General features: G+C 34.6%; 1 protein-coding gene across 4 annotated transcripts in view; it reads left to right on the top strand.

The window, feature by feature from the left end:
- The window catches only part of SMAD4 (SMAD family member 4), a 78,682-nt gene that overhangs the window by 40,023 nt on the left and 15,199 nt on the right, over positions 1 to 23,460 (top strand). For all 4 annotated transcript variants that reach the window (XR_012065726.1, XM_072952220.1, XM_072952219.1 and 1 more), the window contains 7 exons: positions 9,912 to 10,290; positions 11,162 to 11,336; positions 11,772 to 11,801; positions 16,164 to 16,376; positions 19,377 to 19,496; positions 19,591 to 19,707; positions 21,167 to 21,217. Coding sequence is in view for 3 of the 4 variants with exons in the window: in XM_072952220.1 (XP_072808321.1) it covers positions 10,042 to 10,290; positions 11,162 to 11,336; positions 11,772 to 11,801; positions 16,164 to 16,376; positions 19,377 to 19,496; positions 19,591 to 19,707; positions 21,167 to 21,217 (955 nt within the window). In the remaining variant the exon portion in view is untranslated. The remainder of the gene's footprint in view (positions 1 to 9,911; positions 10,291 to 11,161; positions 11,337 to 11,771; positions 11,802 to 16,163; positions 16,377 to 19,376; positions 19,497 to 19,590; positions 19,708 to 21,166; positions 21,218 to 23,460) is intronic.

Raw genomic sequence — 23,460 nt, 5'->3', positions numbered from 1 at the left:
ATGTTCAGTCTCCATTTATATTAACTGAAGTAGTTCACAAGTCCTAGTCTAAGAGTAGTTGCATCTCCATCTCTGGAAGAGCTGTTTAAAAAAAAAACAAAACACAAAAACAAAGTATTCTTTGTCCCTTTCCAAAACGCAGATTGAGGGTAAGAATGGAGGGGAGGAGTCGTGGGATTCTGTATTGTTTAAAAAAAAAAAGGCTTTGAATATTTTAGTATGCTTATCCATAGTGCTTCAGTTTTTTTGATATAGTACAAGCTTTATTTTGCAATCATTGGTTCACTGGAATAATTTACTTAAAATTCATCAACCCCTAATCTGCATGTTTAGAATACAAATCTTATTTATGGTTTAAAAAAAAAGACTTCTACTGAATATTTGGTATGTAGAGAGATATGATTTCTGTATCTTAATGTAGATGAATGTATGTAATTTAAGTCTTTTTTTAAGTCAAAGTGTATTTCTAAATGTAGGACTGAATTAAGATTATTTATCAGTGATATTCACTAGTGAATTCTGGAGCATTTGATATCAGTAGATGGCCAGTCATTGTAATAATTGAATCATCTGGTGAATGGATGACTGGAAGTAGTGCTTAATGGGATGAAGTAAACCAGGAATTACTGTACATAAACACGTTAGGTGCATTTATGTCATAAATGTCTCCTACCAACTAGTTGAAGAAAAAATTTTAAATGTGTTTTATGTATATAGATGTTGAAATTAAGCAGCTGGCTAATAGTAAGAAAAATGACATAACTTCCATGTAATTAGTCTTTTTAATTAGTTTTGTGTATTTGTGACACTGCAGTTTGTTTTACTATCTTTCTGGTAATTTGTAAGGTGAAATGTGTAGACTAGCATGGACTATCAGTGCTTTGTAAAGCTGACAGCCCCTCAGACCCCTAGAGTGCTTTTTAAAGGTAGGGCCCCACTCAAAATATATTTAGTAGGGCTGGGCTAACCTGCAGGGGGAATTCTGATACAGCCCTTTTTGAAAGAGTAAGCTAGATGATGTGATAGTCTCCTTCATTTAGAAGGTTTCATGAAATGCATTTTTTAGTTATCAGTTATTAAAATTCTCCCCTCTTTACATTGTTTTAAAACAGTGTTTTCCAAAGTGTGGTCCACAGACTCCTGGGGGTCCCCACAACCTTTATCATCTAGGGGTTCACAAAATCAAAATTACTCTCATAATAAAACTGAGCCATGTGCCCTTTTACTGTGTTGACGTTTGCACTAATGGTGAGAAAACAGGTGGGTAAACTGCTGGCACCTTAGCATGTATCAGGGCAGTGGCACTAAACTGTATTAATCTTTATTGTGTTCTTTAAGCATTTGAAAAAAATGCCAGTTTCACTTAAGAATATCCTTGGTGAAGCAGTAAAAAGGTTTTTTTTTTCCTGTTTGTTTTGTTTTTCATTGAAGTATAGTTGATTTACAATGTTGTGTTAGTTTGTGATGTACAACATAGTGATTCAGTACTTTTTTTATATATATATTCTTTCTCATTATAGGTTATTATAGGATATTGAATATAGTTCCCTGTGCTATACAGTAGGTCCTTATTGTTTATCTTTTTTATATATAGCAATGTGTATATGTTAATCCTGAACTTCTAATTTATCACTTCCCGTCTTTCCCCTTTGGTAACCATAGGTTTGTTTTCTACGTCTGGTAGCAGTAAAAAGTTTTATTTTTAAAATCTCTACCCTCGACTGCATGTCTTCTTAATATTCAGTGTGATAACTATTTGCTGCCAATGATAAAATCTGATCTTTGAAGTGAAAATTAGATTTTTGGAAAACTTGTATCTGCCACCAAGGGCTTGCCAGCTTCCTAATACTTAAAAGATTTTTCTGATGAGATTGGTGATGATATTTTGGAATGTAATTTTTATATATATATGTATGTATGTATATACATGTATATACATATATATATTAAAGAAATGTGCCAGCATTTTGGAAGATCTGTATAACTCAGTGAACCAGTCGTGCATGTGTAGGAGATCCATTCAAAGTACAATATGGACCAATGGATTTTAATATATAATAGAGCCAAGAAGATCATTGATATGGTTTCAGATTGCACATTGAAACTAATCTTTAAGAATTGCCATTTGTTTTATTTTGGTGTTGAATAAAAGATAACTATCCATCATTATTTTAAAAGATCATTAAAATATTCCTCTCTTTTCCAATTACTTACATTCATGAAGCATATTTTCTTCATATGCTTTAACCGAAACAACATATCACAACAAACTGAATGCAGAAGCTAACATGAGAATCTATCTTCTCTTAAGCTGGACATTAAAGAAATTTGCAAAAATGGAAAACTGTCGCTCTAAATACTGACTTTTTGTTTTAGAAAATAGGTATTTTTCATAAAACACATTAATATGTAATGGGTTTATTAAATTAATTTAATAGAATAAACATTTGTTTATTTTAGTTTGTAATATGATAAAATGTTAATAGATGTCACTCACGTAAACGAAGGCTATTTGGAATTCTCAATAATTAAGAATGTATATAAGTGAATGAGAGACCAGAGTTTGACAACTACTATTTTAAAGTAACTCATTATCTTTATTATTGACAAGATTACTGATTGGTTCTGTTGTTTGTGTGTTTTGTATTATATTGCTACTATTTCTGAGAATGTTATTAACTCAGTTTTTGTTCAGTTATTTTATATTGGGAAACATGTATCAGTCAAGTACAAAGGGAGTTCATTGGCTGGGTTTGGAATCAAGAGCTGGCCTCAGAGTGCTGGATCCAGGGTCACAAGCAGCCAGTATCATGGGATTCTCTCTTGGCTTTGCTTTCCTTTATGTTAGTTTAATTCTCAGGTAAGCTCCAGACTAACTACTCCTAGCTTCAAGTTCAGTCCACACAAAGAGAGTTTTTTTTTCCCCCCTCTGTAGTTCCAACAGAAGTCCTGGTGCTTTGTTACTAGCCTTACCTGAGTCCTCTCCCATCCTTGAAACAGCCAGTGTAGCTAGGAGGTGGCTCTGGTTAGTCAGGAATGGGATTGTCCCACCTCCCCCGATGAGGAGAGTCTCCTTGGAAAATCATCGTTATAGAAGGGGAGATACATGCTGGCAGACAAAAAAAACCAACATGTCAGCTAGAGAACTTTGTTGATTCTTCTTTTAACAACCTTTAATTTATTAATTCAGAGAAATGTTAATTTTTAAATAAGATTATGTAGGGTGAAACTAGTGAACCAATATGACATTTAAATCTAAGCCCTATGGGTAAACAGGAAGCATATCTTCAAATTTGTTCCTTGTAGTTCATTTTAAAAGTTATCACAAGAACATTCTTTTTGTTGCTTTGTATTATTTCCATTTCAGATCTTTATAATCATTAATACCTGTGCATATAATCCTGTGTGCGCATGAAGGTTCTACTCCAGCTGCCCTCAGTCTTGACAGACCTCAGCTCTCACATGTTCCTCTGTTTAGAATCTAGGCTGTAACATGTGCTACAGGCAGTTGAGCTAAACCTGCATCCCCCCCCCCCCCCCCCGCTTGTAAGCCTATGCTTCGAATTGCTTCCTAGTGATACTTCACAAGTCCAGGCTTTTTTTTTTCCATCTTGTTAAACTTCAGCACTTTCTCAAATAGTCCCATATATCTATAACTTCTAGAAAATACACCTCTGTTTGTTTCACATACATAACATAGTCAGTAATCCAAAAGTAAACAGACATCTGAGAAATTAAAAAAAGTCAACATTCATTAACTAAAGTTTATGAATTTCCATGACAGCCTCTCAGGCCAACACTCAGCCTTTTTAATTTTAGAGAGTGCTTTAATTATCTTGGTTACCTGGCTTTGTAGTCCATGGTGTTGCTTTTAAACCTATGGTCAACATCAGGTGACAGCTTATGTTTAATAGCAGGGCTAGAGACAAACCATAAAATAGGTAGATACAAGAACAAATGTCTGTCCCTTTTTGGTTTTTTGGGGGGAGGGCATTAGATTTGCTTGTTCTTTAATGGCAGTACTGGGGATTGAACCAAGGACCTTGTGCATGCTAAGCATGCACTTTACCACTGAGCTGTACCCTCCCCGTCAAACCTCTGTCCCTTTTCCTGACTTCCTACCTCCCATGACCTTGTCAGTGTGGGATGGTTCTATTGTAATGACTTTATCTAATACCAGTATGTTAGAGACTTTTCAGGCAGGCTTAACTTCTCCAGTGAGCTCTTCAAAGTCAGAATATTTAAAGCTGAATTTGTTACTTGACTAACTCTTTTAAATCTTTTATTCTTTCTTCATCATTCATTTAACCTATCTAGGAAATGGATCACGTTTTGACTAGCTTTTTTTAACCCCTATAATTAGTTGAGTGAAAAATCTAGTCTGTTCTACCTAGAAGTATCTCATTGGTTCCCCTTTTGTTTCCATTACCCATGCCCCTAATCTAGGCCCTACCACTCTTCTGAGAACTGTCTCCTAACTAGTTTTCTGTTCCCCTTTGTAAAGCTATTCTACATGCTCTCACTGTAGATTTTTTTCCTAATGAAAATCTAATACTGTTATTCCTCCCCCTCTTTCCTGCCACAAATCTGCTCTAGACAAAACATCTGCACTCTTATCCCTCTGCTTTTTCCTACGATTTTCCTTCAGCCTGGCAAATTCTTATTCACATGTGGTAGTTATTAGTACTGTTCCACCAGTATTCTGAGGGCTCTCTTCTGGTGCATGGTAATATTGTACTTCTCTGTCTCCCTCCCCCACCGTGACATTAGACATGGTCCTGGGTTTCTCAGCTTCCGCACTGTTAACATTTTGGGCTGGATACCTTTTTGTTGTGGAGGGCCGTCCTGTGCATGGCAGGGCGTTTAGTAGCAGCCCTGGCCTTTACTCACTAGATGCCCAGTAGTTCTTTGCCTTCTGCCTCCGCATTCCATTTGTGGCAATCAGGAATGTCTCTAGATATTGCCCAGTGTCCTGGAGGTACAATGTTGCCTTGATTGAGAACTACTGGCATGACCATGTGACTTGACTGGTCCAGTATGAGCAGGAGAGTTAGTCAGCCTTTAGGAGACAGTGCACAAGTTGTCCTATTTCCCCGGCCCCCCATTTAAGGACATATATAGAGATGGATCCCTTATTAGCCTAATCCCTGAGAGGACAGAGAGCAGTGATGGACCTTGCTGTTATGGGCATACATCTGTCGTTGACATGTAGTTTATGCAGAAAACAAGCCTTTGTTTTAAGCTGCTGATGTTTTGGGGTTTGGTTGTCACTGTGACATCGGCTAGGCTAGCCTGACTGAGATACACGGTGCTGAGACTTAGTTTACCTGTTGACTTTCCGTGCTTTCTTATTTCCAAATCACTTTAATATCTACCTCTTTTAGGCATCTGTTACTTAGTATAATCATGTTTGAATCTTCTAGATCAGTGGTTCTCAATGGAGTGAGTACTGCTTTTTAAGAGATGTGGAAGTTAGTGGGAGGAGCTTTGGTGGATGGGGGCCAGGGGTGCCATCCTGCAGTGTGAGAGACTGAAGAATCTTTTGCCTCCTGCAACACTTTGAAATGCCCCAGAATTTCATGTAGGAGGAAAACAATTAGCCTAGACCCTAACTCCGTCTTAATATGTACTCAATTTGGGGGAGTTAAGTTTCTCTTCAGTTTCTTAATTGAAGTTGTTTTGTTTGGTACTTTCTCAAGAGTTAACTGTTTTGAAAAATCATGTCATCAACTGCAGTGCCATTGTACCAAACAGCACACCTGTCTGGAAAGGTCTGAATTTGTAGTTGTCATATTTATAGTGATTTTACATACAAGTGGTAGCATCTGTCCTCTTTAGTCTACTTCATAATTTTGTTGCCTGAGCATTTTTATTGAAATACACACTTCATTATATACTAATATGTTTCTCCCTTATAATTAGGGCATTGTTAAATTTTAAAAATGTTATATAAGTAGGTTAGAACTTTGTTTCAGGATAGCTGCTGGGGTCATATAAACTGTTATAAAAATTGGATGTTCTCAGTAGAGTTGAGAACCACTTTCTGACTATGTGCTCCTTGGTTTTGTATCTGTAGTGCTTTGCTCGTAGCAGACACAGTGTTTGTTGAGTTGGCCAGTTTATGGTTCCTGGATTGCTTTTATGTACACTGTTGCATTTGATTACCATAGCCAGTCTATAAACTTGGCAAAGCAGATATTTTTTCCATTTTATAGAAGAGAGAATTGAAAGAGATGTTAACTTGCCCAGTCATGCTAATAGAGCTTTGATTAGAATATATAATTTTATTTATACCACTCCAGTGCCCCCGTCTACTGTCATTCCATACCACTCTTTAAAAAAATATAATCCAGAGCTATTTAATGTAGAAAAACATCTATATACCCTTGCTGGTATTATTTTTTATATAAGGAACTTCTCAATTATGTTTCAAGCACTTGTGGTCATAGGAATACAACAAAGACAAAAACACGAGAAAGCTGTTTGAGAAAGCAAGGACATTTTTGCTAGTTTTTGAAGAAATGTGCAATTAAAACAGTTTCTGAGATACCATGAAGGCCAAAAATAGCCTAAATTTTAGAGATGGTAACATCTGACAGTGAGGTTGTGATGAAATAGTTACATTCAAACACTTTAATTACATTATAAATTGGTACAAATCTTTTGGAATGTAATACTGGAAAATGAGTTCAACAACATAACTATTTGCATTCTTCAAAATTTGTTGCAGGGAAATGACACAATAAAAAATCTTTAGTTCACCCACAGACATTTGCCTGACGTGTTAGGGACTGGGAATTTCTAAGATGAAAAAGTGTTGCTATTTTCTAGAATTTCTAACTTTGTGACAACAGGGTGTGAAACAAATGCATAATTAAATAACTATAATATAATGAGTTGGGTCGTAGTTGGGGTGTGTTTTTAATTTGAGGGAGGGGTCAAGTAACACACAGTAAAGACACCAGGGAAGTAATTCTTCAGGATTGTGCGGAGAGAAGACAGTGTATTAGGGGAAACTCTTGGAGAAAATTGAGACGTTTAAGCTGTGCTTTGAAGGATGGCTATGACTTTATCAAGTGGATAAAATGGGACTGGGTATTTTAGGCAGAAGTAGCAGCCTGAGCATGAATCTGAGAGGACATGGAGAAGTGTATTCATTCGACAGTAAGAAGCACCTACGTGTCCTAGAAATTGGGCATGTAACGATGAATAGGACAAGTTCAGTTCCTATCCCTGAAAGTTTTCAAAGTCTAGAAATGAGAATTAATGTGAGGTTGGCATTCTGAGATTTCAGACTAGAGATTTTCTTGGGCCAGATATGAGTTGAAGATGTGTTTGGTTTGGCATACACAGTGTTTTCTTTCTCCTTCCTCCTTCCTCCCCTTTCCCCACAAATAAGTTGCCAGTACTTATTTTTAACATACAAGTCAAGTGAGCATTGAAGGTGTGGCAGCTCAAATGCCACTTTTGCCAGAAGTGTGTAGCAGCTGTTCACTTTAGATGGACATGCACATGTACTGCTCAGTTCTTTTCTTTACATCTGGCACATTTTATTTATTTATGTAATTTGCCTAGCTCCTGTATACCTTTGTGTTGTGAGTCCTGGGTGAGTGATTTACTTCTGTTCCTGACCTATTAAATTTTCTTTGACAAATTTTAATAGGAGAAAATGCAGAAAAGTGCATAGTATGTTTTAGGAAAATCTCCTTTTAGAACAATTAAAATAAACATTTTAGCTTTCAGACAGTAGCTGCTTTCACTAAACATGTGCTAGGCATTTTATATAGATTTTCAACTTTGAGATCTATATACTCTCCTTTTAATTCAGGTTCAGAGAGATTTTAACTAACTTAATTTGTCCAATTACTTAGTATGAGAATTGGGACTCTAATTAAGATCTCTAACTCTAAAACCTACCAGGCAGATAATCTTCTGGCTATGTGGAACTATACCTTTAGCATGTATTTATTGAGTGTGAGTAAGTGGCTAAGAATTCAACTATATAAGAAAAACTGCTTTTTCCTTTGCCTGGGGCTTATAATTGGTTGAAGAGACAGGCATTTATATAAAACAGATAACAATAGAGGGGGGCACGTATTAAATACCAAGTGATACAAATTCAGGGGAGGCCCAAAACTACCACAGTGTCAGGTGGGATAGAAACTGACAGAAATAACTAAAGTGAAGAATCATGTAACTTTGTGAGAGGATGTAGGGGTAGTCAGTGAGGGAGGCAGGTCTGGGATGCTTTACCAAGGTTTCCAGCGCTTGGTAATCGAATGGCGTTAAAGCTGTACAAGTAAAGGTCATCAGAAGAGGAACAGGTTTTGGTAGAGATTGATGAGTTGGTTTTATCAATTTGGTGGTAGGGGATAGATTTTTAAAGATTCAAGTAAATAGAAAAAATAAAAGCAAAATAAGCGTGGAATGCAATGTCAGCAAATGAAAAACAACCCAGCATAAGAAGTACAGCCTCTGCTCCCACTGTATCTCATTTATACTTAGGCTCATGGCCTTTTCTTATTCCATGTGGGATCCTGAGGTTAGGTAAGTTAGTGTGTGTTTTTAATGGATTTTTAGTTAATATTCATTTTCTGTGTTTTAGTTTCTTTTGAAAATAACTTACCCTTTTGCTTTTATGGGTAAAATCTTTTGAGGAATTCAGTGGTCTATTTTTTTTAAATAACTTTATATATATATAATTCACATACTATAAGATTCATCCTTTTAAAATGTATGATTCGATGTATGTCTGGGGGACATTTTCATTATCCCCCAGAGAAACTCCATACCCATTAGTAGTCATCCTTCATCCCCTGAACCCCAACTGCCAGCCTCTGGCAACTGCTAATCTACTTTTTGTTTTGTTTTGGTGATTTGCCTGTTCTGGATATTTCATATAAATGGGATTATACAACATGTGGCCTTCTGTGACTGACTTCTTTCACTTACTATGTTACATGTATCAGCACTTCATTCCTTTTTATGACTGAATAATATTACATTGTTCTCGTACTCGTTTATGCATTCATCAGTTGATGGGCATTTGGGTTGTATTTACTTTTTAGCTATTATGAATGATACTGCTATGAACATTTATGTACATGTTTTTGTGTGGACGTAGGTTTTTGGTAATCTTGCATGGAATTGCTAAAAGTGAAATTGCTGGGTTATGTGGGAATTCTGTTTAACATTTTGAGGAACTGTCAGACTACTTTCCAAAGTGACTATACCGTTTTGCAGTCCTACCAGCAGTGTTTGAGGGTTCCATTTTCTCCACTTTCTCGCCAGTACTTCTCATCTATCCTTTTAATTTATCCAGCCTAGTGAGTGTGAAGTGGTATCTTCTTATAGTTTTGATTTGCAGTTCAGTAATGACTGATACATTGAGCATCTTTCATATGCTTATTGGCCATTCATTGGAGAAATGAGTATTAGAATCATTTGCCCATTTAAAGATTATTTTCAGTGACAATCATTGTCAGTGGTCTCTTTTAACAAAGTTGGGTGTTAACTGATAAACAGCATTTGGCACCAGTTAATGGTGAATTTTTCATGTGTAATAGTGATAGACTTTTACATTTAACTAGTTGTTAATCAAGAGTATTGTAAGGTGCTGGTCTTTATAAGAAATCCTTTTGGAAAGTCCTGTTAAGATTTTACTTTAGGTTGACTAGTACAGCCAATAAGACTTGATTGAACATGTCCTATAAAAATCAGAAAGCCTAACGTTAATATTTTTGCAGTGTCAAAAACAGCAACATTTTAATCAAGTCATTTAAAATCCTAAGCACCACATTTTAATTATGTGCATTGAGTCTATGACTTAACTGGAGCAAATCTATCTTTTCCCAAGTAATTGAATCTACTTTGTGAAATGTGTTCTAATATCTGTGTCTCATTTCTTTTAGGTTATCCTGAATACCACATGTCTAACAATTTTCCTTGCAACGTTAGCTGTTGTTTTTCACTGCGTCCAAAGGATCAAAATTGCTCCGGAAATTGGAGACATATTTGATTTAAAAGAAATTACTTTAACAAATGGACAATATGTCTATTACAAACACACCAACAAGTAATGATGCCTGTCTGAGCATTGTACATAGTTTGATGTGCCATAGACAAGGTGGAGAGAGTGAAACATTTGCAAAAAGAGCAATTGAAAGTTTGGTAAAGAAGCTGAAGGAGAAAAAAGATGAATTGGATTCTTTAATAACAGCTATAACTACAAATGGAGCTCACCCCAGCAAATGTGTTACCATACAGAGAACATTGGATGGAAGGCTTCAGGTTAGTCTTATACTAGAGTTTTTTCTGTATCTTCTGTTGTGGCTGATTTTTTGAAGTTTTTGTTTGCTCTTAAGTTACTGTTGGAAATTGAATGCTTGCTCCATTGCTTTAGATACCGTAGTACGTCCTTTGCCAGTACACATTATGGCAATACATTGAAGAATAGATCTTCTATATAATAGAGATATGTCTTAAAAATTTTTAAATGTTTTGACTAAGAAAAAAGTTCAGTGTAGAAAAACTGGAAAATAAGAATTAAAAAAAAGCAGAAGAAAACCCACATCTTTAGCACTTTAGTTTTCATCCCTGTAGCCTTTTTTCTTTTTGGTGTTATATGCACATTTTAAAAACTGAATTATACTTGGTCATTTTATAACTTAGAAATCTGATATTGTATGTTTGGTCCTTTTGTATGAAAAACAGTGTAGAAGAATTCAAGCATATTTTTAAAACTTAAAGAATTAAAAGCTTATATTTACAAATTTTCTTTACCTTTCATTTTCACCCATGAGATTTTTCATATAGAACTATGCAGTACCTCTCCTGTGTTTAATGTATGTAAAGAAACATAAAGAAAGCTTATGTTAGATTGAAAATTTTTTTGTTTAGAGTTTAGTCATGGTTTCCACATCATATTCATACTTTTTTTGCATTTTTAAAATCTTAGCATAAACCTTGAAATCATGCCTAAGTTCACTGCTATGTGACTATGATCAATTGTTATTTTGAGCTTTAGTTTTCTTGTTTATGAAATGGGAATTATAATATTGACTTTGTAGGATTATAAAGAGTAAATGAGAACATATGAAGTGCCTTGTATAGCATGTGGTGCGTAACTGATGCTCAGTAAATGGTCATTTATTTTTCCTAGGTGGCTGGTCGGAAAGGATTTCCTCATGTGATCTATGCCCGTCTTTGGAGGTGGCCTGATCTTCACAAAAACGAATTAAAACATGTTAAATATTGTCAGTATGCATTTGACTTAAAATGTGATAGTGTCTGTGTGAATCCATATCACTATGAACGAGTTGTGTCACCTGGAATTGGTAAGTAGACTTTGCTTTTATGCTTAGAACAAAGGGAAAAGATCTCAACAGTGTTTTAATTTTTCTAAGTTAGTAATTTGAAGTTAGTCCAGGATTTCAACTAAGGTTAAAGATTCAAGACATTTTTAATGAAATATAAATATTTAAATTTGAATTCAGAACAAACTTGTATTTTGACTGCTAAAACTAAGTATTCATAGTTGGTATTTTGCCCATTTAGAACATTTTGAAAAATAAGATGGAAAGCATTACAAAATTGAATACTTAGTTTATGTATTGTCAGCTAGCATTTATATTACTATTCTTGAATTGAAATGGTTCATGAAGTTTTGAATCTGTGGTTTAAATTTACATTCTGTAATTTTAAATGTAATGGAAATTGTTTTCACATTAATGATTAATGTTTCATTTTCTTTTCCCCTTTAAAAATTTAAGATCTCTCAGGATTAACACTGCAGAGTAATGGTAGGTAATTTGTTTCTTGTAACTTTCTCTCTTCTTATATCCTGTATTTTTTTTTATTGACCTAGAACTAGTTTGTGTGGGTGCTGGTAACATTTACAAGAAAAGAACTTACTGCTTTGGAAATGTAGATTTTTTTTTTTTTTTGGCATGTAGATTTGAGACTGGATTTAAATAGGCTGTTGGCTCTTTGGATTCGAACTGTTATTTATAGCTGGAAGTAGTCTAAAAAATATGATAGGGGAATATAAAACATACAAAGGAAGAAGAATTTTTGAATTGGTAAAAACTGGCTATTTTGGAAGAAAATCTCAGAGAGCCAATTTAAATGAGTATAAATAACCTATAATATTTGATAATTTAGAATCAGGTGTAACAGTGTTTAAAAACACCAATATTCTAATATTTTCATTTCAGCCTAATTTATTTTTGTGAATGATGATTTTATTAATGACTTAAAACTGCACACTGTATTAATTTTTTCAGTCTTAATACATTTTGAAAAAAAAAGAATAAATAAAACACGCTACTTTAAAGTTTATGCCTTTCACAGATGTTTTAATCCAAAAGGAGAAGGTGTTTTGAGGTGGGGAAATTAAACAACTGGTGGGGTGTTTTATGTTTTGTTTTTCTGTGTAATATTTGAGAACAAAGATCTGTTAAAACTTGAACTCTGTTTCTTAGAACATGTTAATGAACTAAAATTTCTGTAAGAACTAATTAGTCAGTATCATCTTAGAAAGGTGTGCCGTTGTTCTGGAAGGAAATCAGTGGCTTAGCACCTCTTCTGTGGCAGAATCTTAGACGGGTTAGAGATATCATCTAACCTTAAAATTTAGGAAAAGCATGAAAGTCTACTTGCTTTTATTCTCCACTTCTCCTCCATGTCAGTGATAATAAAGGAAGATTAGTGCCCTTTGGAACTTGTTAAGGGTTAGTAGGTTTCTGAGAACAGGGGGTTGGAAGCCATTGTGGTGGTCTAGGAAGGGGAGTGTTGATTGATTGGGTAAAAGCCCAGTCTCTTCACCACACGCACATTGATATCATGTCACCTCTTTTCTCTGAAAGTGAACACCCTTCAGATCTTCACCATTCTCCAACTATGTTTTTGGAGAATGAAAGCATTTAGCTCCGTTAGTGTTAGGGATTGAGAGACTAGTGGTAACTATATCAGAATCTCCCTAGGCGGGGGTGGTTGTGAGGGGATCCAATTCTGAAGACTCTTTACACTACTCCTTGTCCTAAAATACTGCTGTTTTGAGTACCTGCTAGGATGGGCGTGTGTGAATCCATAGCCTCTTTTTCAGTTGCTCTAGGGCTGTATTCAGCCTTATGGATCCCCCTAGTGGTGCTTATGTAAAGGCTGGCTTCAGTGGCTTCTTTCCTCAGAAAACAACAGGTGTTTCTCACAGATCTTTCTAGATTTGGACAAAGAAATAACATAAGGCCAAGCAGCTAAAAGTTAAGAAAATGGGATAATTCCTTCACTTTTGAGTTGGGTTCTTGGTGATAATCATTTCCAGCTTGTCTCATCTCTTTTATGAAACTTTTTGTGGCCACATTGGCTTGAGTGTTCATTTAAACAAATATTTAATGAGCATGTATTGCCTGGTACTGTGTTGGGTTCCAGGAATAATAGGTTAAATAAGGTGTGTTTTTTCTACTCTAGGGAGCTCACAGTCTAGTGGAGGAAAGAAAAGGTAAATAAGACAGTGACAGTACCATCAGACAAACTGTGACCTGCTAGCTGGTGGTGATAAACAGTAGAGACCTAGGATGAGCTCAGTGTCTTCAGCTTTTCTGTCCCCTGTACGTTCTTTACTTCTCATAGAACATTTTGCAGTCACTGTATACATGTATGACCACTCTAAAAACGTGGTTAAACCATAATAGCTAACACATTCTAAGTACTCATTTTTTTGTCAGGTACTGAGCTACATGATTTACAGATATTGTGTCATCATTCTCATCATACTCTTACTTGGTAGGTGGCATTGTCCACATTTTATCAGATGTAGAGACTGGTGCCTGGAGAGGTCAAGGAACTTGCCCAAGAAGAGACAGTTAAGAGGAGCTGGATGAACATGTGCTCACTATTTGATATTTAAATAATAGAAAAATATCATCAAAGACTGTAAGCTCCATGAGGGCAGTGACCTTTTGTTTGCTGATGTATCCCAAGTGCTAGAACAGTACCTGGAACATAGGTGCTCAGTAAATATGTTTTCAGTGAATTAATTTGTTGAATGCTAGTCCATAAAGAGAAATACATAATAATTTGGTGTCTGTTTTCTGGACTTTAAAAATATATACTATATGTTTCTTTTTAATTTTATTTTTTTGAATAGGCAATACATGGTCCATAAATCAAAATACTATAAAAAGGTATACAGTGAAAAGAAGTGCTCCCACCCCTGCCCCCATTCCCCCCTACCTCAGGTAATCACTTTTATTAGTTTCTGGTGTTTCCTTCCAGGGTCTTTATGCAAAAATACATGTATTATTTCCCTCCTTTCTTACACAAAAAGCATACTGTGCACTATTCTGGACCTTTTTTATCTACAGTATATAATTTTTTAAACATGCATATGATCATAGTGTACAATAGTGTTTTGTAACCTACTTTTTTCCTCTTGGCAAAAATGTATTGCAGACATCTGTCCTTGTTGATACTCAGTTTTATTTAAGGAACATATGTTTTAAGTTATTTGATTAAAGAAACCTGTAGACTGGTAGAATCCCAAACTTACATTTGGGAAGGTTTAGCCAACAGAAGAAGTCATGAGGTATAACTCTTTAAAAGCAGAATTCAGTTGTGATTGCGCATTAAACCAAAAGGTCAGCTGAAAAGCAGAAACGGTGAGTGTCAAGTTGACCAGCTATATCCTCAAATCAGTAACTTTCTCCTTATGTATTAGCAATACAATATCTGGGTGAAAAGATCCCAGTCACTATAAACAACAAAAAACCCTAAAATTTCCAGGAGTTAGAGATGTCAGAATCTGTATGCAGAAAATCACAGAACTTTGTTGAAGAGTAAAACTTTTACATATGAAAGTTGAATAAATACAGTCATACCACTTATATCCCAAATGATTGTTTTCTTTGTATTTTTATAATTTTGCCAGCATCAGTGATGAGTGGTTAGATCCAGTTTTTTAACTAATACATAATGACATGTTAAGCTCCTTTTGGTTATTTTTTGTTTCCATAGATTTTTCTAAAGGGAAACTCTTTAGAGTGGACTTTATGGGTCTTAAGAATATCAGTGTCTTAATTAGTTTCTGTGCTTGGAAAGCCCTTTAAGAGATTGTACATAGAAATCTGAGCAATAGATTATTTTTACCTCTTTGAAATATTCTCAGTTTAATTTAAAAAAATGTAGCTAATTGGTAATTATGTGTATTAGATTTTTTTCAAAGATTGACATAGGGAAATATAAGGAGCATTGTATGCTCCTTCTTAATGGAAAAGAGAATATGCTTTTATGGGCTGTTAATTATGGGTTGTTTGCTAAAGATAAAAAAACAAACCCCAAAACTGTAGCCTAAAAAGAAACGGGGAGGTTCTGGGTAGAGGACCATTGATATTATAAATGCAGTTTCAGTTTTCTTTTTCTCCTCACAACAAAGCTATCTATTCCTTAGTTTGTTCAAGGAAAGGTGTAATGTTATATCAGCTAGAGATTGTCTTTGCTTATTAAAGTGTAACCACATAGGTGCAAGATGATACTGAGTTTTTTCACACTACATGTTTATCAAACATTATTTGGCTTGGGTTTCTAGAAGAAAATTTCAGTTTGATTTACCATTTAGGATTTTTCTGTCTCATTCTGATCCTTTAGGGGACAGTCAGTATATTTCACTTTCAAAGAATATGTTACTTAACAGTAATTCTAGATCCTGGAATTAGAAAGCTGTCAGGTCCCACTCATTTCTACACTGTGAGATTAGCAGAAAGAAAAACTAACTACTCAGTCTCAGTTTGGGCTTCTTAGCTGGATAAATATTTTCCCCAGCCATTTGATTTTTGTTTACTTCATGTTATGTATTTGAGGTAATTATTACTTTTTAGGTTAATCAAGAAACTAAGGAATACCTCTTCAGGACCATTGCTGGAAGTTGTTGGAATATAGTTTACCTTCAGATTTCAAGGAGTCAGTCAGATTTATCTGATGCCACTACCTCTGAATAAATAGCTTTTGTTGATAAAGTAGTATACTTTTAAAACAGTATGAGAAAATTCTGAGTTAGGGTTATTTACACTACAGTTGATTTTAGATGTTGTTATGTTACTTACAAGGTTTTTTTTCCCCTGGGAATAGAAGCTTATAAGATTTTAAAATATGTTTACTTTTCTATATAGCTCCACCAAGTATGTTGGTGAAGGATGAATATGTTCATGACTTTGAGGGACAGCCATCATTATCCACTGAAGGGCATTCAATTCAAACCATCCAGCATCCACCAAGTAATCGTGCATCGACGGAGACATACAGCACCCCAGCTTTGTTAGCTCCATCGGAGTCTAATGCTACCAGCACCACCAACTTTCCCAACATTCCTGTGGCTTCCACAAGTGAGTTTTAGAGTCAGATGTAGTCAGCAAAGTGAATTTTCCTAACTATTGAATATTTTGTAAGTGGTCATTTGGAGGAAACCTCCAAGTAAGTGAAAATTAAAAGTACTGTGGTATCTTTATGGGTAAACAAGTATTAGATAGATTTTTGGGTTGTCCTGGAAAAAAACGATGATTGTAATTTATTTAAATGTCCTTATGTTGATGTATAGTCGGAATTTAAGTAATGATTTAAATTAATGGTCTAGTTTGTACTTTATTATATACAGAAGTAAGAAGCCTGTTGAGCTTTCTAGATACATTTTAGGGAAATATTTAAGTAGCCAACAAGTAGCTTTGAACCAAGATGTTTATAAAAATCTATGCTAATGGAATTGCAAGCTTTCTTTCAATCAGCATTTTTCTTTTGCTTTATCTGGCGGAATATCACTTTACATCTCAGTCTTCCATTGTGCAAACTTAGAGAAAGGGTTCTTGACAAATGTGTTTATAACATGTAACCCTCAAGATTGATATTAAGTATTTTGGTCAGTTTTGAAATAAAGCTGCATTCTACATATCTAATTTTTTTTTTCCCCTAACAAGAAGTCTATTTTCAAAAGACTCCTCCCATTATAGAGATACCCACCTTCTCTGTCATGTCATGGAGGCAGAGGGCTAGTAGGCTCAGCTTTTCTTGGCCTGATGAAGACAGTAATGACCTGGTTTTATTAATACTGCCATTTATTTTCAGTCACCAAGGGTTAGACAGTTTGCAACTTGTCAAGTGGAGTAGCTTTTTTTTTCTTTTTTTTAAGTCACAGAGCAGGGTCTTGTATGTATGGTGTTATTTGCACCTATTTGCTAAGAAAATTGTATATCTAACCCCACATCAGCAGTAGATTGTTGATAGATCTGGACTGATACTTTGTTAGCTGATACCAAAGGAAACATTATTTTATTTACTTTAATATCAGGTGAGATTCAACATAGAAATTTGATCTTTGGAATAAATGGAAGACTGATTTCTATAATTGAGTTTTCAAATAAAGTATATCAGATTTCCCCCCTTTGATTCATTTTACTTCTTCAAACAGTATCTTTTGGATTTGCTACATGAAATGATAGTCTCACCATAGACAGCATGTTCTAAGTGGGTCATGTAGGTTAAACACATACTTTAGAACCTGGACCCCTGACCACTTGGTGCATCTATTATCTGTCTGCTCTTTGTTTACCAGTTTGGGAATATAGGTGTCAAACAGTGGGTAGAGGGGGAGAAAGGGTGGTTTACAGCCACTCGAGCATGGGTTAGCTGTGCTTACCTCCGTTGATACTATCTGGAGATTGAATTTGAATGCCTTTGTTGATGCTTGCTAAAGTGACTTCATGTTAACTGTTCTGTTCCCTGAGTCCAAATCCTGTTGGACACCAGAAAAAGTGATATAAATGAAATGCAGATAATTTTGTCTTGGTGTTTTTTGGATATATTTTCACAATAAGCAGTGATTACTGCAGGTTTTAGAATTTGTTGCAGACTATTGTCTTAGATCTCAAAAAGCATATTGATAAAGTTAGAAGAAAAAAGAAATTGGATGAAAATGGGGGATTGGAAGACTATTTTACATGAGCCGAATTAGTTGTGTTGTTGAATTCCATTTTATGTACTTGGAATTATGTAACGGAACTATTCAGTACAGATAGCTGCAGTGGGTTTTATGTTCACTTGGTACCTGAATATCTTTAGGATTTCTTTCTAAATATCTGTAGTAAGTTTAGATCATTTAATTTTTCCTGTATAGTGACAATTTCTGTAAGATAGCTGAGAGCAGGTAGATGTACAGTTAAAAGCAAGAGTGAAAATGTATTAACCTTTATAAAGATAACCTGGAAAAATTTGGTGAGGGGAAGATGAGTAGAAAGGGAGGTTGCTGAAAACATCATCTTTAAATAATTTGAGGAGTATTGAAATAGTTTCTTTAGCTTTTAATTTTATAATCTTAGCCTTAAGGAAATGTAATTTGCAAAGAGGAGGAAAATGTTCCTTTTCCTTGATACTTTGAGCTGTTCATTGCATATCTGAGCAGTGGTGTCATTTATTCTCTTCTGATTATACTCTCACTCAGATAAGAAAAGATTGAGGTGATGCCAGTGACAAATAACAATTAGGAAATTTCAGTGCTTTCCAAATGAGATAAGCAATTGACTTAATTAATACTTGTGTGTTAAGATTTTTTTAAGTTAAGCTTTTTTTCACACACACAAAAGCTTTAAACAATGGTTTTGAGTAGAATAATTCTCCTAGTGTATTACGTACAGAGAGGGCAACTGATTTCCTGTAAATCCAGGAGTATGGTAATGTTCTTAGAGGCAATTCTTGATTTTTAAAAGTACGTGAAAAAATTTCAAAGTCGACTGTTAGTTTTTTTGTTTTTGTTTTTGTTTTAACTAGTAGATGCTGTGTTGATTGGACAGTAGGGCTTACCTTTTTTTTTTTTTAACTTTTTCATCTGACTCATCACATTACATTTAAAATATTTGCCGGCTCTGCTTTTCTTTTATCAAACCTTAGCATTTTTCCATTACCAGTACCAGTGCTGATAATAATGAACTTTCCAGTTTTCAACATTTTCTTGAGCCTAGGACTTCGAAGTCCTAGTCAGAAGGTAGATAGAGCCGGATAGACTGGCCAGGGGTGAATGTGCTTCTGAAGAAGTTATTATGATAGGCTAGACATACAGTGGGGTTTTGCTGGCATTTGAAGAATATTTGTGAAGAAATGGGCCACTAAATTTATCTTGATATTACTGAAAGATAGAATAATTTTGAACTTCTTTAAGTTAAGGCTTGCCTTTATAGATGACTTTAGGGTTTTTAAATTTGATAGGCCATGGGTGAATTGCATTTTTTGCCCATCTTTATAACTGTGACTATCAGATATAGTTGATCCTTCATTTACTGTATAAAACCATAGGATTGCATCTGTAAATGTACCATATTAATGTCTTCTTGTTCCTCTAGGTCAGCCTGCCAGTATACTGGCAGGCAGCCATAGTGAAGGATTGTTGCAGATAGCTTCAGGGCCTCAGCCAGGACAGCAGCAGAATGGATTTACTGGTCAGCCAGCTACTTACCATCATAGTATGTACATGCTTTTTAAAATCTTTTATGTAGTTGAGAAGAAATAGGCAGACTTTATAAAAGCAAATTAATCCATGTGGGCCTTAATTTTTAGACAGCACTACCACCTGGACTGGAAGTAGGACTGCACCATACACACCTAATTTGCCTCACCACCAAAACGGCCATCTTCAGCACCACCCGCCTATGCCGCCCCATCCCGGACATTACTGTAAGCTCTTGTTTTTGTTGTAAGGGCCTTTTCTTTTTGAGAACTTTGTTTTCTTTCTGTTTTTTAGAAAATGGTTTTACATCTTTTATTCATCTTGCTGTTTAGTTTCATTAAATGATTAGTATTTTTCAGTATTTTTTATAAGCAGTATTTATTTTTCATAGTTACGTTGTCATACCTTTGTTTTAGAGGATTGGTATTTATGAAATACTTTTATTTCTTCGTTTGCTGATGTTGCATTAACATCACATTGATTGCCATTCATTTGTTTGTTTGCTTTGTATATGTTCTTAGATTTCATCTGTATCTTATATCCATCATAAGTGGATTGAAGCTCCTTGAGTGTCAGGATTTCAGGGTTTCCCTCACCATGGTATTCAGCATATCATAGACACTCAGATGTTGAACCTGTCTTTACTCTACCCTGTGACTGGGAGGGATGCCTTACTGACAACCATAGCTTGTAGTTTTAGGCAGAATAGCAACATTATTCATTTGGCTTAGTAAAATCCAGGGTAAAAATCTTTTGTGTGTATTAAATCTGTTTTCCTCCTAATTGTAAGATTAATAGTACCAAAGAAAATATGGGAAATGCAGAAAAGAGTAAATAGGAAAACAAAAATTACCCAGAATCCTACTACCCAGAGATATCCACTTGTAATTCTTTGTCACATTTTTCCTTTCAGTCATATTAAGGGGTATATATATATATATATATGTATATATAAATTGGGGGGGAGGAGGAGATCATATTGTATATATGTTGTTGTATCCTACTTTTTTACAGTTGTGTTACTATTTTCCATGCCTTCAGAGAATACCATTTTTAATGGTCACCTCGGCTAGCATAGTGGTTAAGGGTGCTAAGTCTGGACCCTTAACTAGCTGTGTGACCATTGGCAAGTTATTTAACCTCCCTGAGCTTTAAGGGTAATACTAATAGTGTCTGTCTCAAGAGGTGTTGTAAGAAGTAAATGTAATAATTCATGTGAGATGTTTAGCATAATGTCTTAATACATGGTAATCTCTCAATTAATTGTTAGCTACTGTTCTATTATGTAATGTATGTAAATATTCTTAATTTAATAAACCATAAACACTTATTTTGGGAATGGATCTAACAATTTGAATTATTATATATTACATTATAAGTTATTACATGTTACATGAATAATTCATTTATAATTTACATTAAAATTTGCATGTATAACGATTGTAAATTGTTTAACTTGGCATATAGCACTGAAATGTTCTATTAAATATCCACAAAAGTAATTTGAGTCATTTGCCTATTAAAGTCATAAAGGAAACTAAGCTTTAAATTTTTAGACATTGCATACGTTTGATCTAAACAATTCCTAAGGTAATGATGGTTATATTTAAGTAAGTCTTATTAAAAGTTTTCCAGTGCTAAAACTTTTAATAAACAAAAATGGGATTTTTATTGTCTTTTCTTTAGGGCCAGTTCACAATGAGCTTGCATTCCAGCCTCCCATTTCTAATCATCCTGGTAAGTGTATTTCAAAATTGATTCCCTGTATTTAGCTTTTCTTTATGGTAATTGAAACATATATACACACAGAGGTTTTAATATAATTGCGGAGTAACTTCTCAGATAAGAACAATAATCATTATGGCATTAGTTAAAAGTACCAAAATGCCAGTTTTAAAATGCATTTAATACCTAAATATGCTGTAGAAGAAAACTAGGTTTCTAAGTAGAACAGCTATAATACTGTAGCTTAAAAAGACAGGGAAGAATCTTAAGCAGATGCTGAACAGAAGAATAATTCACTGTATCTGTCTTAGAAGATAGATCCAGGACTCTCTGGTTAACTGGAGTTTAGAAACTATTTGCATTAAATTATGTTCAAAAGAGTAAATTAAATAGCTAAGTAGATTTAAACTATGGAAATGATAAAACAGAGAAAATTGGCAAGTAAAAGAAGATACTGAAGGCTCCTAACATAGGATTTTGATTTAGTTTTCTTCCCTTCATCTTATATCTGTTTTTCTTAGCTTTAAAAAGATGCAAATATATAGTTTCAACTCATAACCTCAATTTTTCCCCCTAATTGAAAAGAACTTGTTGTATTATGAAGAATTTTGACATATACCAAATACCATTGTAGATCTCCCTCATTATACTCATTCCTCAGTTTTAACTGTTACCGGCTAATGGTCAGTCTTATTTCATTCATACCCTCACCTACTTTTTATACCCTCGCCTATTATTTTGATGGAAATCATATATAGTCATTTTATATGTAAATATTTTGGTATATATTTCCAATAAAGATTTTAAAAAATGTAACTATAGTAACCATAATAATCAATTTAAAGATGACTTATAGTTCATCAAACAGATCTACATAATTTTAACAGTGTTCTGTTATTTACTATTTATGTTGGTTCCAGCTTTTCTTCTAGCTGTTTAAAAAAACACATGGAGGATAAGATCTTTATGCTTATAACTCTTCTCATATTTTAATTTAGGAGATTTAAATAATTTCTGAATCAAAGGGCCAAACTGCTTTAGTGATCATATCAGAATGTGAGAACCAGTTTTACCATGCTCACCAGTAGTAGATGTGATACTTTAACTTTTGTTCATTTAGGAGGCAAATACATGTTTTGATAAGGAGAAATAATGCTGTTGATGGGACAGAAACATTTTTTAACCATACATTTTTTTTAATTAAATTACTCTCTTCAGTGGATATTCTATATGTTATTTGTGTAATTTTGTGGTTTTAAACTTTTTTTGTGGGTCAAGAGGTCTTGCTTTTACATAAATATTTTTACTGAGAAATGTAATAAACAGAAAAGTATATAAAACAAGTATACATACAGTTTTATGAATAACATTAAAGCCAACACCTGTGTAACTACCACCTAGACTGAGAATTAAAACATTTCATCACCCCGAAACTCTCCTACCCCATGCTTTCTGTCTGAGTCAGAAACTTCTTTTCCTCCCCCAGAGTTAACTGCTCTCCTGCTTTTTATGGATTTTAATTTTTGCTCTTTGAAAGCAATAAATGCATCCCTAAACAGTCAAGTTTAGTAGTTTGATTTTACTAGTTTTTTAAATCATATATGCGAAATCACTGTATCAGAACCTCAATTTGTGTTAATATATTGTGATAAGCGGGAGAAATCTTGAGTCTTAAGAATGAGAATTTTGCTGGCTTCAACCCATCATTGACAGTCAGTAGTGGCTCCTGGCATCTTAGGAGGGGTCTCAGTGTTCATATGGCTTAGTGGAAGGTGTTCTGCAGGAGTGAGGGTAATCAGGATTGATTGGGGGAGTGGGGTTGAGAGTGGTGACATTTAGCTAATTATTTGGACTCAATTTTGGATTCAACGATTCATCTGAAAGAGAGTGGGACTGTTGGGTGCTTGCGGACATTGCTGTTTTTAGTTTCTTGTTCCTAAAATGATGAGTTGGGGCATTAAGAAAGCTCTCTTGAAACTGAGTAATTCTGTACTGCTGTTGATGCTGGTTTTGAGAAGCTGTAGAGTTCTTCATTGTGAACTAGGAAACACATGTCTTTGGATCTCATTTTTTTTTTAATTGTATTTATTTATTGGTGTGTTGGGGGAGGTATTTAGGTTTATTTATTTATTTTTAGAGGAAGTGCTGGGGATTGAACCCAGGACCTCATGCATGAGAACCATGTGCTCTACCACTTGAGCTATACCTTCCCTTTTGGATCTCATTTTTTTAACCAGCGTTGAAAACATTCATGA

Source organism: Vicugna pacos, chromosome 30 (assembly GCF_048564905.1).
Source record: "Vicugna pacos chromosome 30, VicPac4, whole genome shotgun sequence".
Lineage (NCBI taxonomy): Eukaryota > Metazoa > Chordata > Mammalia > Artiodactyla > Camelidae > Vicugna > Vicugna pacos.
Note: the sequence above shows the minus strand (reverse complement) of the source record. Positions and strands in the feature narration are given on the sequence as shown.